General features: G+C 39.9%; 1 protein-coding gene across 1 annotated transcript in view; it reads left to right on the top strand.

Moving 5' to 3' along the window:
* Stxbp6 (syntaxin binding protein 6) overlaps positions 1–18695 on the top strand; it is a 243168-nt gene that overhangs the window by 67009 nt on the left and 157464 nt on the right. The window contains exon 2 of the mRNA XM_028882711.2: positions 6294–6482. Coding sequence (XP_028738544.1) covers positions 6329–6482 — 154 coding nt within the window. The 5' untranslated portion in view covers positions 6294–6328. The remainder of the gene's footprint in view (positions 1–6293; positions 6483–18695) is intronic.

Here is an 18695-nt window from a genome sequence, read left to right as displayed (position 1 = left end):
TTTTATCTTTTTAGAAGTGTGTGGTTCCTTTAAGAGTATTTTCAAGTATGTTATGTATCTTATTAATTCAGTCTTAAATTTGTAAACCTTGTGAGGCCTTAAGTATGGGTTTTTGATCCTCTGTGCCAGTGGCCTCCCACCCCATGGCAAGCTTTCCTTAGGATTGTTTATACCAGTAATAACTCCTTGAGCTTGCAGTGACTGTACTTTAAAAGTTTGAATGTTATCAGATTCATCTGTCTATTGTACCACCTTATCTGATTTCTCTTGGTTTCTACTTATGAGAACTACTAGTTATAGCTAGAGTTTTCCTGCCTGGCCCACAGTCAGGACAAATCTCTGTCACCCGCCAGTCCTACAGCCGCTCAGAACCAACCAAGTAAACACAGAGACTTATATTGCTTACAAACTGTATGGCCTTGCAGGCTTCTTGCTAACTGTTCTTATATCTTAAATTAATCCATTTCTATAAATCTATACCTTGCCACGTGGCTTGTGGCTTACCGGCATCTTTACATGCTGCTTGTCATGGCAGTGGCTGGCAGTGTCTCCCTCCGCCTTCCTGTTCTCTCAATTCTCCTCTCTGTTAGTCCCGCCTATACTTCCTGTCTGACTACTGGCCAGTCAGTGTTTTATTTATTGACCAATCAGGAACACATATGACATACAGACCATCCCACAGCAACTAGTTGAAAGTATTAGTTAAGCTACATGAAAGAATTGTTGACAGGTATAAAATGTTCATCTGACTCATTCTTTATCCACATGTATATGAGCTATACTGTGGTGGATATTTTCTCCTTGAGAAGTATCTTTTTAGAGAGTAATGTCTCAGAAAAACTATTGTGCATTTAAAATGAGCATCATTTAAACTAAGAGAAGTGTTTTTTAAAGGAGCTTAATTTGTCTCATTGTCTCATTGATCTTAACATATGAGATCAGAAAAAAATAAAACCAATTTTATTTTAAAAAATTATTGCCTTTTTTCTGACTCTCAGATAAAGATTTTTTTTAAAATTTGGAGCAAATTAAATATTTTTAGATTATTGTAGACTTAATGCTTATATAATGATATCTGGTTATAATATTTAATATTTTTATAGTGTACAATAGAAGCAGAGTAGCTTAACACTTTTCTGCTTTGTTTTCAACATTTACAACATTGAACTTTTCTCATTCTGGTCATACCCAAGGCACAGAGAGTAAACAATTCATTGTAGCTGGACTCCAATCATATTTAATCTGACTTGTTAGAACATTATGTGGGGCAGTGCAGAAGACTGACTGCACTGAGTTGGAGCCAAGGTGGAGTCCCTTAGAGGAATCATCAAAATCAAATGGTGAAGACTAAAATGAGGCATCAGAAACCAGAGCATTGGAAAACTGGTGGAATCCAGAAATGTTAAATGAAACGCATAAGACTTGATGATTGGTTGGTTATTATGGGTAACTGGAAAGTTTGAGGGAAAAAGGAGTCTAAGACAACTCTTGGTGAAAATTCTCAGCCTGCAGCTAGGTGTCAGGAAAGCAGACTGTGTTAGATAGTCTGTAGTAGTCAGCTGTTCTTCCCTGTGACAACATATCCAAGAAATGTCAACGTTAAAAGATTTATTTTTGTTTATGGTTTCAGAGATTTCAGTTTATGGTCATTTGGCTCCATTCCCTATGGCAGAGCCTAACATCATAATGAGAAATGCATGACAGAGCAAAGTTACTAGCATGTGGTGGGCCAGGAAACAGAGAGAGGGAGAGGAAGAGGGTCAGGGGGAGGGTCCCAGTATCACCTGCAGGGACCTCCTTCCTAGGCACTTAGGACTTCCTACAAGGTCCCTCCCTCCCCATAGCACCATGGCCTTTAGGGGACATTTAAGATCTAAACCAGCCTCATCAGACACTCTTTATTGAATGTATTTCAAAAGTAGCAATGCAGAACAATCTGGCTTTAAACCATGATTTATTTCTATGGTTTTTGAGTTCACCTTACTCGAGTTCAGATGCACTCAAGAAGATGAGCAGTTTCCCCCCAGTATCCACCAGTGTCCATCACCTTGGACCTTACCTTTGAGGATTCTAACGCTGATACCAACATGCTGAGTTGCATCTGCCTCAGTGGAATCATACTAACCTCATGATATTTAAAACCAGAAATTCGTATTACTCATTTATAATGAATGTTTCATGGGCACACAGTTTACAATACTTGTGTTGGTACAGCTAGCTTCAAAACATAACCAGAAGATGATATGTCAAGCAGGGTATCAGAAGACACAAGGTAATAAAACTGGGTAATTCAAGTATCTGTTAATATTGACCTCAATAAATGGGCTGTTGTTAAACCAGAGTTTCTCCTCAGATGAGACCTAAGGCCTACAAGCTGTACACCCTAGAGCCATGTACATGATTATGAATACTGTGACAATAATAGTTTTGGCTTCACTGTAGTCTCTTCTAGTCTTCCTGGTCTCCTGAATCTCAGAGGACAAGTATCAATTATAGAGGAAAACAAAAACATTAGTTTTGGCGATACTAGGGCCTCTTTCATTGTTTTTTTTTTTTTCACCTGCTTGGTCCCTGAGAGCACCTGAATTCCAGCTCCTACCCTGATGAATACTCTTATTGGAGAGCCATTTCACTAAGGTGGCCATCTACCTTTAAAAAAGAATCTTTACCAATTCTAAATGTTTATGCTGAAGAAGACCCTGAAGAAGCATAAAACTGAAAAAGTATGGTTTCTGCCACCATCACTTAATGTCGCCAGCTGCTGTGTCTTGCAGATGAAACTGTAGATTGTTTTTCTGGCTAGAAAAGCTTTATAAACTATTTGCTTTAGAAGCTGTGGAGCAGGAAAAGGGGAAGTGTCCACAGAGTGATGCGGGTGAAGTAGTAAGTTGTCATTGGTGCACGGTTGCAGTTGGAGTCTTGTATCCTGAAAAGTGACATCAGTTCTCAGGCTGGTACTGAAAAATCAGCTGTAAGATTTGAAGACTTGATGAAGCTGCTTGTGTGAATCAGGGGTGGGAAACAAATCCCCTGAACTGCCTTCCTGAATCCACTACTGAAATGTTCCCTTCTCTCCAACTGCTACCTTTCTGGTCGAAGTTTTAGTTTTGTATAGGGAAATGACTTTTAAACTTGGTGACCAGATGACTGATGGAAACCTGAGAATGAGTTGGAGAGTTGTTTAAAATACAGTTTATATGGTTCTGATTTGGTGAATTCAGATGTGCCACTGGATTTGAGATAGCTAAACAGTGCCCAGCTTGCTCTCTGATTCTTCCCCTTATAGTCTACTCTACATTAATATCCCCAGAATGATACTGAAAACATACACCTTCATGTATTTCAGAAAGCCCTGAACAAAAAACACAACACTTGACCCTAGAATGAATATGATACTCTCCAAGTAGTGAATTTTCAAAGGAGAAAGACCTATAACTCCCCATTTTTGTATTTGTATAGAAGAAACCATCTGTGTGTATCTATACATGAAAAACAGTGAGACATTGCTAAGTAAAGTTGAATACTATTCTTCCAGATGCCTTCAGCTATGCATGGATACATTCATTCAATTTTTATAGTTCAAAAGATTTTATTATTCATATCATATTAGGTGTTAATAAAATCCTCTACCTTTAAGATTTAAAAATAAATTGGAATGCGTAATCTGAACATATTAACCTATTTAACTCTTCAGTTCCAAGAGGAAGGTAGTGGTATCACCATGTTGTACTAAGTTAATAGTTCTCAACCTATGGGTTGAGACCCCTTTGGGGGTTTCACAGATATTGCCAGACACCATTGGAAAACACAAGTATTTTCATTAAAAATTATCACAATAGCAAAATTGCAGTTATGAAGTAGCAATGAAATAATTTTATGGTTGGGTGAGTCACCAAAACATGAGGAACTGTATTAAAGGGTCATAGTGTTAGGAAGGTTGAGAACACGGGACTTAATCAACTGAGAGTCAGAAATACTAAGATTTATCCATCAATCTTGAGCCTTATATGTTGGATCTGAAATTTAAACCTGAGTTTGTTTGATTTTAAAACTTGGGCATAGAGAAGTTCCTAATTTATCTTTCCTATGCACTTCCATTTGTGAATACCAGTATAACAGAGTAACAAAGCTCACTTCAGCATCTCACCAGTTGTCAACAGAATAAGATGTTTGAAAACCTTGGTAAGATAGGTGTGTCTCTTTTGTCTTCTGATAGATTTTATACCAAGTGACATTAGTTCTCTATCACCTTTCAATATATACCTTTCAATCAAGGTGAAGAAGCAATGCCATGCCAGTCGGGGAAATTGCCGATATGATTGAGAATCCGGCTCATTTTCTTCCTTGCCTTTCTTTTCTGTGTTTTCCTCAGTGGGAGACACGAAAGACCTCAGAGCTAGAAAACCAATGTTTTTCTCTATTTAAAAAAAAGCAGAACAAAATGAGTGCCCACCCCTCCCCCCCAAAAATCCCAACAAATCATAAAAGTGTCATGGGACAGTAAGACAAGTACATGGTGACAGAAGGTCTTTGTGCTAGCTTGCGGGCTGACACAGTGGTCAGCACAATGAAAACAGGCACTCCTACACTATTGTCACTGTTTCTTAGCCAGTGGAGAGAGAACCTGGTGGCCTGGCAAAAACTGTCAGAGCACAAGTAGGCCAGAATATTTACAATGTTATATTCAGCCATTCCTGCTGAACTGTCTCTAGCCTACCAGAGAAACCTGTGATGGAGTCTGTAATCAGCCCTTGTAGGACAGAGACCATATCTTAATTTTTCATGGAATTTCTAACACTAAGTACAGAGTAGCATGGTGTGGGGGCTCCTCTATCAACTGGTCAGTTTTAGGGCAGTCTCAACAAGGCTTTGAGCTACTGCTGTGTCAATTACTGCATGCAGGACTCCAAACAACCTGTGTGAGCGGGACCAAGGCTTTTCCTGTACCTTAGGTTCTGACTGCAACATGTGATGTTCGTGTGTGGGCAAGTGTGCATGCATGTGTGCTTGTGTGGAGGCCAGAGATAGTCTCAGATGTCTTTCCTTAGGCACCGTCCACCTATTTCAATTTTTAGCTCCTTTGGCTTGTCACTCGCTGAGTAGAACAGGCTGGCAGGCCAGGGGGCTCCAGGTTCCTACCTGTCTCAACCTCAAAGCTCTGGGATTACAAGTCCATGCCACCACAGCTAGCCTTTTTCTTTTCTTTCCCATCCGGGGTTCTGGCGATCAAACTCAGGTCCTTGTGCTTTGATGACCTTTCTTCCAAAGTCTAATTCTGAATTTTTTAATTGCCTGAATAAATATTGGTTGGTGATGAGTAGAAACTTATCTGTGACGACAGTAGATTTGCCTAGTACTCTTGAGCTGGATTTCCATTCAGATTGATCTTGAACATGAAGACAGAAGCAGAATTCAGACCATCAGGAAGTACAACTTTGGGAAACCAAATACAGTGTGAGGACTGTGACTGCACTAGTTTGTGTGTGTTAAGGGAGGGGTGGTTCATGAGTCAGCAACATACTGCTTCATTTTCTTAGTTGTTGGTCAACCACTACTAGGTAACCACAGGGGCATAGCGGGACCTGCTGAGTAGCACTTCCAAAATATATAGCACGAATCTGACATGGATTTAGAATTCGATGTCCACTGGGGCTGAAGGAAAATACAGAAGATTTAGCAAGGGTCCAGAGAGTGGCAAGTCTATGCAGTGGAACACTGGACAGTAGGGCCCACTGCAGGAGGCTGGTACACAGGAGCTCCTTACTTAGCAGATGAAAGGCAGCTGAGCAGTGGTGAAGTCAATGCTCTTCTGTTTCTCATATGGCTGTTATGTAGAGGATGACACAATTATCTCCACTATGAATGGCATTAGGAAAATGTATTTACATTGGAGTTGAAGGAGATTTGGCAAGGGCAAAAAGAACTAATTGAGGGGTTTTTAGACAGTGGAAGGACTTCTCAACTGCAAGCCTTGTTCCTGACAAGGGAGGAAGAGGATGGGTACTGTTGCTGGTTAGGGGGAGGCACAGCTTAGGGAGAGATTGTGAAGCCCCTGGAGCCCATTGCTTGCTGTTCATGTCACATTGTGCTGGCCGTTTCAAGTAGTGAAAAACACACCCCTCTCCCCTTTACATCTTTATAGTCAGTGCACTGTGAAGAGCTCGTTGTTAATGTTTCTGTGATGCAGAGGTTAAGCTGCACACCGAGCAACACTGCACCTGCAGACCCTCCCCGCTCACTCCTCCGAGCCCGGCAGTATTGTCAGTTCCAACTTTCCTTTTCTTTTTCTTCAGAAAATCCCCTGCGCGCCCTCCTCGCTTGCTCTACAATGAGTGCCAAGTCTGCCATCAGCAAGGAAATTTTCGCACCTCTCGATGAAAGAATGCTGGGAGCTGTCCAAGTCAAGAGGAGGACAAAGAAAAAGATTCCTTTCTTGGCAACCGGGGGTCAAGGCGAATATTTAACTTATATCTGCCTGTCAGGTAATGAAACTGAATAATAGTACGGAAACAACTTTTGTTTTAACATGCTTAATTCTAAGGCATCTGGGAGGGTCCTGTTCATGTGGTGATATCTGTCTTCCAGTCTTTTCTCTCCTCTCTGCTGTCATCCTCTCCTCCTTGTTTCATTGGCGCCTTTTCCTCTGTTGTTGGGATTTCTTTGTCCAGGAGAGATCGTGAAGTTCAGTTTTCCAATCCCTGAAGAGTTTCTGCAGAGTTTGGCAGGCATTTTCTTATTCATTCTTTCCTTCAGAGGGAGTGGTCTGTCCTTTGGGAGTTTTGTTTTAGAACCATTCTTGGTATTTGTGTAACTGTTACTACTAGCAGACTGAGCTTCACTTTTTCTCCCCCTAGATCATTGCCAACAATTAGTAATAGTTTTCCTTGAGACAAATAAATACTGTTACTTTATGGAACAGGAGAAAGAAGATTTCACACACAAATTATTGCTTTGCCTGACAGTCATTGCCTTGTGAAAAATACCCATCTGTTTTTATAAGCTTAGAATTTTGTCAGATTATTATTTTTTCTTTCTGTTTGTGATTAGAGATCTGTGGGATTTACTGCAGATACACACCAAGTTTTTTTTTTTTTTTGAGATAAAGTTGAGATAAATTTTCCATGAGTTTCTGAGTGATGCTAAACTAAGCACTAAGGGCATTTGTAATATATCTCGTGATATTTCTCATAATAGGAATGGATAAACTAAGCTTACCACAATTCATCTTTTGCAAAATCTTTTTGAGTTGTGGTTTGGGAATAAAACTTTAATTTTAAAACCTGTTTTTAGCTTTTAAACAAAATTAAGCATCTGATAAGTTAATCAGAATTAATTTCAAGGTATAAATGACTTTTCAGCACATAGATATGAATTTATAAGACTTAGATTAGAATGAAATGTGAATATAGCACTTTATATGCCTTTATAATTGTTAGAAGGAAACTTTTATTTATTCGGGGGGAGGGGTGAAGGAATCAACTTGGAAATACGGCATAGGTTGACCAAATTTTGGTATGGCTAGAAAATGTTTGTGTTTCTTTCTTTTTTGTTTGTTTGTTTGTTTGTTTTGTTTTGTTTTGTTTTTGAGACAGGGTTTCTCTGTGTAGTTTTGTGCCTTTCCTGGAACTCACTCTGTAGACCAGGCTGGCCTCGAACTCACAGAGATCCGCCTGCCTCTGCCTCCCGAGTGCCGAGATTAAAGGCGTGTGCCACCACCGCCCGGCATGTTTGTGTTTCTTTAGTGTAGTTAAACACTGTCCAAATGGGAGCTAAACTTAAGAACTAGTGACTTAAGTTTTTAAAAAAGAAAAAAAGTTAGCTCTGAGTGGTGGGTGCTTATCGCCTGTGTGACAGATCAGTCCCATTAATAATTCTCCATGCAACTTGGAGGGAGCCTGTGAAGTTATGCTGTCAAGGCCAGCCTGTTCTACTAAGGAAATTCTAGGACAGCCAAAACTATACAGAGAAACTTTGTCTCAGACAAAAAAAAAAAAAAATAAAATAAAATAAAAAAAATTCTTTCTTTGTTTTGGTGTGTGTGTGTGTGTGTGTGTGTGTGTGTGTGTGTGTTTTCCTGCACATATGTCCATATGACATGTGTGTGCAATGGTAGTGGTGCTAATAAGGCATCAGATCCTCTGAAACTGGGGATACAGACCTGGGTGAGCCACCATGTGGGTGCTGAAATTGAATCTGGGGCTGCTGGGAGAGCAGACAGCACTCTTAATCATGGAGCCATCTCTCCAGCCCAAGGAACTTTCTCAGTACCAGCCTAGGACTTTGTTGATAAGATCAAGGTCTTAAAAAAGACTTTCATATTTTAAAGTTTGGATCCTAGCAGGGATTTTTGTTGTTTATTTTTGTTTTTATTTTTTAATACCAACAATGGACAAAGTACATACTAATAATCTTGTTTTATATTTGGCTGAGCACAGACACATAATATTCTAACATTTTTAAGCTTGATTCTCTTCACTGCTCTGAGATTTCTTACAGACACATAATTGAATGAAAAGTGCATGGTCCAGAAGGCAGTTGGATTTTGCCTGGTATATACCTATAACTGAAGGACAACAATTTTCTTTGTCTTTTAGACTTACATTTTTATCTGCCTGTTTCTAGTCATAAAGTCTCTGAGAGTGGTAATGGGGTTCTAACTATCTCATCTCAGGGAAGCCGTATAACAATCTCTCATGCAGTTGGAGATAATGACCTGGGACTTTCAACTGCCTTCCTGTTACAGTCACCAAGGCCTTCAGTTTGGAAGTGTAAAATGACAAGAGTTGTTTTTTCCTTGCATTCTAAAAGAGGAAAATCCCTTGTTCTGAAGGTCTTCATCCTTATCATTTTGTTTTTTAATTGTGAGAGGCTACATAAAGTAGATCTGGCATTTTAACAGACAATAGAATGGAAACCTGGGAGGGAAAGGGCCAGGTGGCTTTGACACGCACATTTGTTGCATTATGCTTTTTTTCCTATAAACAACAAAGTAATAGCCACCTTTATTTTCTGGTTTATGTACAATTGGAAGCATATCAGTTCTGACAAACTAATGTTTTAACTAACAAGCCAGTCAATATATTTTTTTTATCTTTTATGTGCCGAGTATCCTCGGTGCTGAGGATACAGTTATGAGAAAGATACAGTTATGAGAAAAAAATTATGCAGGTTACATGGGCTACTGTGGACAATAATTGCTTTAAAAATTCACATAATTATAAATTATGAAGAAGGCAAAAAGTAAAAATACAAGTATTGCCTGTCTGGGAGAATTAGTCCTGTTTGGTAGAAAGGGCTTCTGTGCTGTGAACCGTCTGTGGGTGAGCAGCACTCAGGCAGAGCAATGGTAGTCCCTTGTTTCTATTTCCTCTGCACTACTAGGGACAGCTTTTTTGTAGCTGACCACAAGTAGGAGATTTTGAAGTAAAAGCCCCCTTCTTGCTCTTATTGTAAATTACTGTGCTTTCTGGGAAGGCACCCCCTTCACCCATTGAAGCATGGTTGAAAACCAGCTATTCATTTATAACAGGCAGACTTTGTATAAATTAGGGCAAGGTCTACAAGTAATTTTTATCCATCCTTTCAATAATATGAAGTGTTAAAATGGAGGTAAAAAGGAAGCTTGCAAAATATGCATCTAGGCACTGATATATTAATATAATATCTTAACTAGTGTTTATGTGAATTTTTCTCAGTGTCATGCATAATTTATAATCTGAGAACCAGAGGTCTGTGACCATAAAGATATATAATGAAGTTTTTTTTTTTTTTTGGTTATTTAGCTATTATTTTGGAAGGAGAAAGATATTCAATCTAACTTATTCACAGTGAGATTGACTTTGACAATTTCTCAATGGTCACCAAGGTCTAATTTTTTGGCAAGCAGAGGCAAGAGGATCTCTGAGTTCAAGGTCAGCCTGGTCTACAGAGTGAGTTCCAGGTCAGTCAGGGCTATACAGAAAAACCTTGTCTCAAACAAAACAAAACGAAAGAATAAAATAAAAAAAGAGAAAAAATCTTCATATGAAAGTCTTATAAAGTGAAGTGTAATCACAGTACCACATAGTAAATATCCTACAAACAATATACCCTACTGCAGAAAATCACTGACATATTTCTGCGTTTTCCAACCCAATATCATGTTGTTTTGCTTTATGGAATTATGAGCTGTATAAGCCAAGAACTTTGTCTTTAATTACTCATAATGCTTTACACATGGTACTTACTCTTAAACCGTCAGGAAATCTAAAAAGAACAGTATGGGGTGAGCTGAAGAGCATGCTTATATCAACAGCCATTTTCTTAGCATGCGCACAGCAAATTGCCTAGAATTTTCTCACCACCAAGTTTCACAATTTTTAACAATTTAATTTACTTTCATTTAATTTTTTACAATCCTGCTATGTTGCCCATGACTGGCCTCAAACTCCTGAATTCAAGTGATTCTCCTGCCTCAGTTTCCCAAAAAATTGAATCCATAGGCCCCCAACTTTATGCCTAGCCTAATGTTTTATAATTCTTTCTTTGCTGCATACTTCTCCAGCTATGCAAGTCTCTCTGTGTGAATCAATTTATACTATTTTTCAAATTAAATTCCAACATAGGCACAAATATACTTTCCCTAGAACACAGCAGTGTACATATACGTCATTAACTCTATAGAGTTCAGTATTTGTTTACATTTTCATTTTGTAGCATCCCTCTAAGTAAACTCTGGAATGGTATACAAATGCTTCCATACTAAGATATCTCTATGACTGGCATTCGTAACACATCAGTTCCCATTTTTTTTTCCCTCTCAGAAATGATAAAAATGAGAAAGACCAGCAATAAAAATTAAAAACACCAGTCAGTAATGCGGAGTGGTGGCAAGCATGTAGTGGTGTGTGAGCTCTAATGATCCCGGGAATCTAAAAGTTATAGAACTACTGTGGCTTGAAATTTGGCAGTTTATAATGTGGTCAAATGTATATCCCTATCCTAGTCATATACACACAAGAAATAAAATCTTGTGTTCACTTAGAAACTTGTCATTTGTGCTCCTAAGTTTTATTCATAACCATAAAATCCAAAGATAATTAAATTCTCCACCTCCATGTTGAATGAATAAAGAAATATTTTATATATGTACCGTAGAATTTATCCAATAGTGAAAAGAAATAAACTACCAATACATGCAGCCGCATGGACAGACATGTGTGAAAAAAACCTCATTAGATTATTCAAAGCCAGAGCTGATACATTCTTCTCAGTTCCTTATAGCACCTCCTACATTGCTAGCTAAAGTTATATAGTAACGGCTTATTGGAGGCTGTTGTTTGGATTTATGATTAGCTACTGCCTGATTAGGGTATAGACTTGATTTGGAACTATTAATACATTCAAAGGATAAAGACACAACTTATCTCCCCATGATAATATGAGTCTATAAATTAAAGCTGAAACATGATAAATTAATGTTACTTTATTCTTAGAACTCAGTTTCCTGCTGAACATTCTGTAATTTCATCCTTACAACCTGTTTACCTAATCCCATTTTAATTTGGTATGTATAACATTTGATATTAGCTTTCATATTCATAAATGGATAAACTCTTTCTCTGGCTGCCACTTTGTCCCCACAAAAGGAATACATGGAAACCAATTTTTGTGATTAGCACATTCTTTTACATATCTGTTGAAACAGAAAACCTTAGTTCTTTTCAAAATTTTTGTAGATTTGTAGAAAGAGCAAAATTGTCTTATTAAAAATCAAGTTCTGAATACACTGTGATGAAGTAATTTATGTACATATGTTCCATGGAAGGCTGTAGTGTGGAGGAGGAGGATGGGAGCTGGTGATCCTGCCCTATATCTCAGCAGCTGTTAACCCTCGGTGTTCCTTGGAGTAACCCCGGAGCCTTTCAAGCATGTGGCCTCTTCGAGGATGCACCGCACCAGGATGCTTGGGAAGAAGGGTTAAATGCATGGGGCTCTCAACTAAGGTTGAAACATTTTTTTTGCTATCTGAGGGTCGTACATTCTGGATTGTCCACTGGAATATTTGATATAATGACTTATTTGGGGCACTCGGTTTAATTTTAGAAAGCACTTTTTAGTTCCATTGTTTTCTTTATCCCTGGTTAAGGATCTACAGTTTTATGTTATTCAATAGAAAAAAAAAAAAAAAAAAAAAAAAAAAAAAAAAAAGGCTGGTGCTATGGTCTCCCGACCCCTCTGACTGCTCAACAGTGATAGAGAGGTACTGCTTTTTACATGCACACTGTCTTCCTACTTAGGTCTTAGGTGTTAATTAATAGACTTTCCTACGGGTGTAGTGCTTGTCAAAGTAAGTCTATGTTATGAAGACTTTTATGTAAATTCAGCCATAAAATTAAGTAACTCTGAAAAGCAGTGGCGTACAAAACAAAGTTTCCCTTCTACCTTATTTCTGTGACTTCCTTTGTAGTCTTTTTAATTTTATAAAACTGCAGTTTTCTCTGTAACAGTGTTTACTGAGTATTTGTGTCTTTGTGATAAACATTTGGTTAAGGTAGCAGTGGTAACCATTGGTTATGTGGAGTGCAAAGAGAGGGCTTTCTTCTCATATGTGATCACATATCAATGGCCTCACCAAAGCTTCTGCTGTATCTGTGTCAGCCGAGTCCCTGTAGCAGGAGGCATGGTTGCATCCTTTCCCCAATATTCACTCACTCTACCCTTATCTTAATGCTATGAAGTAGTTCTGGCTCACTTTTCAGGTGAGGAACTGAGGATAGACATGAATTAGCTTGCTTAAGATTGTTGTCATAAGTACTTGGCTTTGGACATGAGTAGCTTGATTCTAGTTTGTATTTCCTCAGTGTCTGTGTTCTGCTTTTATCTGGTGGGTATAAGTTGTATGAGAAAAGAATTCCAAAACCAAATATCCTTCCTCACTATCTCAAGCAGCTGATGACCACTACTTGGCTTTGCCGTCTTTCCTACAGGTTTATGCTTTTGGTTTTGGCTGAATGGTAAAATTCATAAAGCCAAGCTGTTAAACCTGTGCACATTCAAAGATGCTATTGGCAGATCTATTTGAGTCTTAGAAAACTGATTCCCCAGGGAAATTCAGTGTCTCCTCATAGTAACCTGGCTATGTACAAACTTGGTTTGTTTCTTTGTATTAACAGAAGTGTTCTTACATGTCCTTATGAGTCTAGATCATTTCTTTTGAAAACTGATGGTAACATCATTAAATTTTCTCAAGCCCCTTTGAATAGAAGAGCCCGGCAATAGACAACTGAGACATTAGTAAGTACCATCTCAGTCAGTCTTCACACCAGCTTCTGTTATTTCTACACTGCAGATGGCACAGCCAGGGCTAAGTGGATAAGTGCCCTGCACGCCGTTGAACAGCTAGAAAACACAGGGCTGAGACCACACATGAGACTATCCGCTCCAAAGCATACACACTTTTAAATATTATTTTCCAAGACAGGGGTAGGTCTAAGGAACCGGGCTCTCCCATTCCCTCAACACAACATGCTAACATTCCTTGAGCAGAATGTTCTGGTCTCTGGGGACTTAGAGGAAGTCCTGGCAGGCACTCCAGCTTTTCTAGTGGTTTAGCACGCCGGCAGAGTTTTCTTTTTCCATTCCCTCTTGTGTGTGTTCCAGGACCCAAACCAGATGGAAATAAGGGAAAGCTCTTGACAGAGGCCGGTGCCAAAACATTTCATTTAAAAAGGAAGCGCCATCTGTTCACTCTCCCACCACCCAACCCTCTGTTTCCAGGAGCAGTGTCACAGCTGACTCACTCACTTGTGTCGGGGTTTGGATTAGTTTTCACTAATTGCAAAGGTAGAATAAGGCATCCTCAGGCAGAGTTCCCTCCAGACTGTGGCTGGCAAGGAGCTGTGGGTATCTCAGACAGCAGCTGACCAAGGAGCGACTGTTGTCAAATACACACGTGCTTCCTCGTTTGGGGGATTTTCTAAGCTTTTGCTTTTAGAGGCTAGCCTCTAATACCATCATCTGCGATATCTCAGTACACCGTGGGCAAAGACATAGACACTGAGAGGCCCTCTTGCTCCTTGCATTTCTACCCCAGCTTTTGGAGAGCAGCAAGTTGGGAATTCGACAGATGTCTGCTAAAACACTGACTGCTGCCTTTGTCACAGCTTGTGGCTCATCGTTCCGGTCCCTACAATGGGAGTGATTTCTGTACTCAGGGCAGGCTCTGTATATGCCTATGTAGTGCCTGATGCATAGATGGCATTCAGATTGAGCAGTGTCAGGTTTGTGCTAGGCAATGCTAATTAATCGGTGAGGTTTTACAGTGTGCTAATTTATACCTGTGACAGACATCAGTCCTTGAATCATGTAACGCGCTGTCACACAGCAGCTCAGATTCGGTTTTCTCTGGGCCTCCCTGCCCCAGCATCACTGGCTCTGCTCGCTGTGGTTGTGGTCCAACAACGATCCTTGCTTTCTAAGTCCGCTTCTTTTAAATCTCTTTATGCCAAAATTATTTCCAGCCTCCTTCCCCCAACTCCACTCTTACGTGGCTTCATATGCACTGTTCTGTTGCGGGGATTTGGGTCGAAAACTTTTGTAATCTCACAAGTGTTTGTGTATTGCTGAGGATGTTGGGCCTTGAAGTCAATTATGTTCAGGCCTCTGTATCCACCTCTATCAGGAATAAAAACTGGCTTAGTCCATCAGGTTCCTTTCCCTGAAATGGGAGATGCTATTTTCCTACACCTATCTTCACGACATCAAAAGAAAAATTAAAACAAAATAGAACAAAACATTCTCTGGGGTCAGTCGAGTGCACTGCTAATCAAACAACAGAAGTGGGAGAGGCTGACCCAGATGCCTGGGGCCCAACTTTTCAGCCAGCTCGGGTGGGTTCTTGTTTATGTTTCTGCAACTCTTTCCTGTTACTGTATGTGTGTGTGTGTGTGTGTGTGTGTGTGTGTGTGTGTGTGTGTGTGTGTGAGAGAGAGAGAGAGAGAGAGAGAGAGAGAGAGAGAGAGTTGACATTTTACCCTGGTTAGTCATGCTAAACCATACGCAGAGTTTTCCAGAAGAAATGACCTGAACCCCAGTGCACTTGGCAGGTTTTCCAGGACCATAAAGCTCAGAGGGCCAGTTAGCTACTGTGCTCTAAGCACAAGTGTACTTCCAACCGCCTCCACATTGGCACTCAGCACTGCCCTGCTGGGCTTCCTCAGCTCTGTTCCCACCATTAGATGCAAGCTTCTAACAGGGGTGGGCTTGTAGTGTAGAGCTCTCTGCCCACAGGGCTGTGGTCATGGTCCTCCCACTGATCACTGAAGCCTGAGGTGGGGGTGGGAGGCTTCCTTCACTCCTGCTGTCTTTCTGGTTTCCAGAACGCAAAGCCTGAGCTCAGGGCTAACTTAGGGTTTAAGCTAGATCATAGCAGCGGGGGCTTCCTTTGTCTCTGTACAGAAGTTGCTCTAACTCACAATGAGATGCTGCTGGTGCCTATCTCTCAGTTTCCTTTGTGCTCATTAAACTGCTGAGCAGAACATTTTATTCACCTAATGGCCCAGTTACCAGGAAGAAAATAAGGAAGTTTCTCTTGCCTTCAGATTTTTAGAGTCATCCAAAATGAGCAATTTATAAATGTTTCCATTGTGATACACAGTAGGAAGCTGTTATCTCAGAAGTTTGAAGTACCTGAGTATTCTCCCTGTAGAAAGAGTTTGTATTATGGAGAATAAATGATCATTTAATGGACACTGACTACATCAGACCATCATACAAATACTGTTTTCTCATAGGAATCATTTTCAGTCTGCATTTCCTACAAGAGGGCTATCAAGATAAAAATGGAAACTGCATTTTGTGTTTTAGTTGTGACCTCTCTGACGATGTTAATGCTGTCACTCCCACCCCACCTTCTCAACACATGTTATTTTTTCATCTACCATATGTGGACCCCATGAGGTTGAAGTTGTGGACCTCAGGTTAAACTAGATGCTTTGTTCTTATCTGATTAATGAACCACACCACTCTGAGCAGCTATGAGCGCTTGGAATTAGATTTGACACGGCAAGCTTATACCTGTCCTTTATTCCTTAAGATCCAAGTATCTTTTTTTTATAAAAGAAATATTGGAGGCGAAGAATGGCCCTCCTAAGCAGCATGCACACAGTTCTGACTTCTGATCTGAATTCTTTTTATAGTAGATGGAGCCATGAAGTTTAGCACATTTTTCTGCACACTTGTGCATGCATACACATGTACATTTAATATGCATATAGATGAAACATGCACACACATATGCACATGTTGTGTTTAAAAGAAAAATTTCCAATGGGAAATATGTGCAAATCCTGACATTGGCTTTTTAATGTTCATGCTTGCATCTAGAGTTTTCCTGTCTTGCCCACAGTCAGGACAAATCTTTGTCACCCGCCAGTCCCACAGCCGCTCAGACCCAACCAAGTAAACACAGAGACTTACATTGCTTACAAACTGTATGGCTGTGGCAGGCTTCTTGCTAACTGTTCTTATATCTTAAATTAATCCATTTCCATAAATCTATACCTTGCCACGTGACCCATGGCTTACCGGCATCTTCACATGCTGCTTGTCCCGGCGGCGGCTGGCAGTGACTCCTTCTGCCTTCCTGTTCTTTCTTTTCTCCTCTTTCTTAGGCCCGCCTATACTTCCTGCCTAGCCACTGGCCAATCAGTATTTTATTTATTGACCAATCAGAGCAACACATTTGCCATACAGAAAATCCCACAGCACATGCTTTTTAATATTCCTTCATTATGATATTCTAGATACAATCTTACCCTCTTATTTAACATGGTAACAAGAATTTTATTTTGTGAATTCTTTATGAAGATAATTTGAATAGTTTGTTGTCTATCATAGCATATTTAACCATTTATCTATGGCTGGATTTTTTTTTTTTTTCCAATTTTCATCATGAGGAATAATGATCTTGATATTGCCTTTTGTGGTCTCTGAGACAATCAGCATCTCACAGTTTAACTCATGCTGACCTCAAGGGTAAGATCCTTCAGCTTTGGTCTCCAGGTGCAGTCATGAACCACCACGCTGGCTTTGCATGCATTACTGTTAGATGAGTAAACTGAGAACTGCAAGGATGATGGATAGGAAATACCTACAGCACTGGAGGATGGCGTATAATTGGAAATTTAGCTCTGTTCTGGATTAGAGCTTTGCCATGGACCAAAACTTAATTGACTTCAAAACATAATTCTGGGTGTTGAAGAGATGGCTCAGCAGTGAAGAGCACTGGCTGCTGTTGAAGAGGTTCCCAACACTCACATGGTGGCTCACAAGGTCTAATTCCAGGGAGATTTGCTGCTCTCTTCTGACTGCCACAGGCATTGTTTGCACATGGTGTACATGTATACATGCAGACAAAACACTCTACAAAGTAAATTAATCTAGTTGAAAAAAATACTAAATCTCCCAGACTCACTTAGTGAAATATTCTATTCATTTTGTGTATTTAACAACCAGTGGGCAATACTCATGCTATTTAGTGCTGCTCCACTTGAAGTCCTCCTCCATATACAAGATGCTGGAAACTTTAGGGATTATGCTACCATTTGATTTCCACACTTATTTGAGGGTATATCTAAGTGTACTGTCATGTGTGATTGAGACTGTGTTTGCTGAGAAGGGAAGAAGGTATATGAAACACCTAGAATCTAGCCATACCATGCTGCAAAAGAGGAACTTAGGTGTCTGGTTAGCTTGATTGTGAAATCATTAGTCCTTTTCTATTGTATTTGGTAGGTGAGGTGTGAGAGAAATGATAAATATCAACCAAACATGTTTATGCTTTTCATTTTAGGTCAGTGCATTTAATTAATAATTCACAATGACATTTTATCAGATACATCACCTGAACCTACAAAGCAATTAAGGTGAAGGAAAATAACTTCTTAGGATTTTTTCTACAACTCTAGAATTTTATGTCTAAAAAGAACCTACAGCCACTCTCAAAGTTAATTCCAAGAACAAGAAGAAGGCTCACAGAGACTGAGTGGATGACCCAGTACCACAGAACTACTATAATTAGACAGGACAAGAAAGATAATATTTCACTTCTTGCCAACCTGATTTTTGACTCTGGCTGCAGCAGATTGGATGAGGAAGGAATGAGTGTAAGGTGAGTTTGACTTGGGTGGCTCAGGTGAACTTTAGGATGTATCTCTGCAGTTCCTGTTCACACCAAGATGAAGGGCGAGCTGGAACACATACCCTTGGTCCACTGTGGACCAGGAAGGCATCTGTCTCTTCTAAGGTTTATTATTCTAAGGCTGTGAATTCATCCATAAAAGGGAGATGTATAGGTCTACCCCTCTTCTCTGCCACTTTGTTCTAGACATAGAAGGGGAAGTACTTTGAAAGGAAAAGCTCAGTGTCATTTTCTTTATGTGTTTTTTTTTTTAATTTAATAACTCACCAACTGCCAATGTGTGCTGTCCACATACTTGTAGGTGTGAGGCTATCCACTGGGGTGTGGGCAACCCACGAGGAGCCACATACTAAAAATCTGACTCTTTCTCCCCGTCCAAACCATCTAGTATCCATAGCTCCTTGGTTAGGGATGGGAGCCCATGAAGCATCCACTGCCATGCTGGAAGGTTGACTGGCTTGATCCTGTGCAGATAACCACAGCTGCGGTGTACCTTCTGGTACCCTGAATGCTA

This window comes from Peromyscus leucopus, chromosome 14, assembly GCF_004664715.2.
Source record: "Peromyscus leucopus breed LL Stock chromosome 14, UCI_PerLeu_2.1, whole genome shotgun sequence".
NCBI lineage: Eukaryota > Metazoa > Chordata > Mammalia > Rodentia > Cricetidae > Peromyscus > Peromyscus leucopus.
Note: the sequence above shows the minus strand (reverse complement) of the source record. Positions and strands in the feature narration are given on the sequence as shown.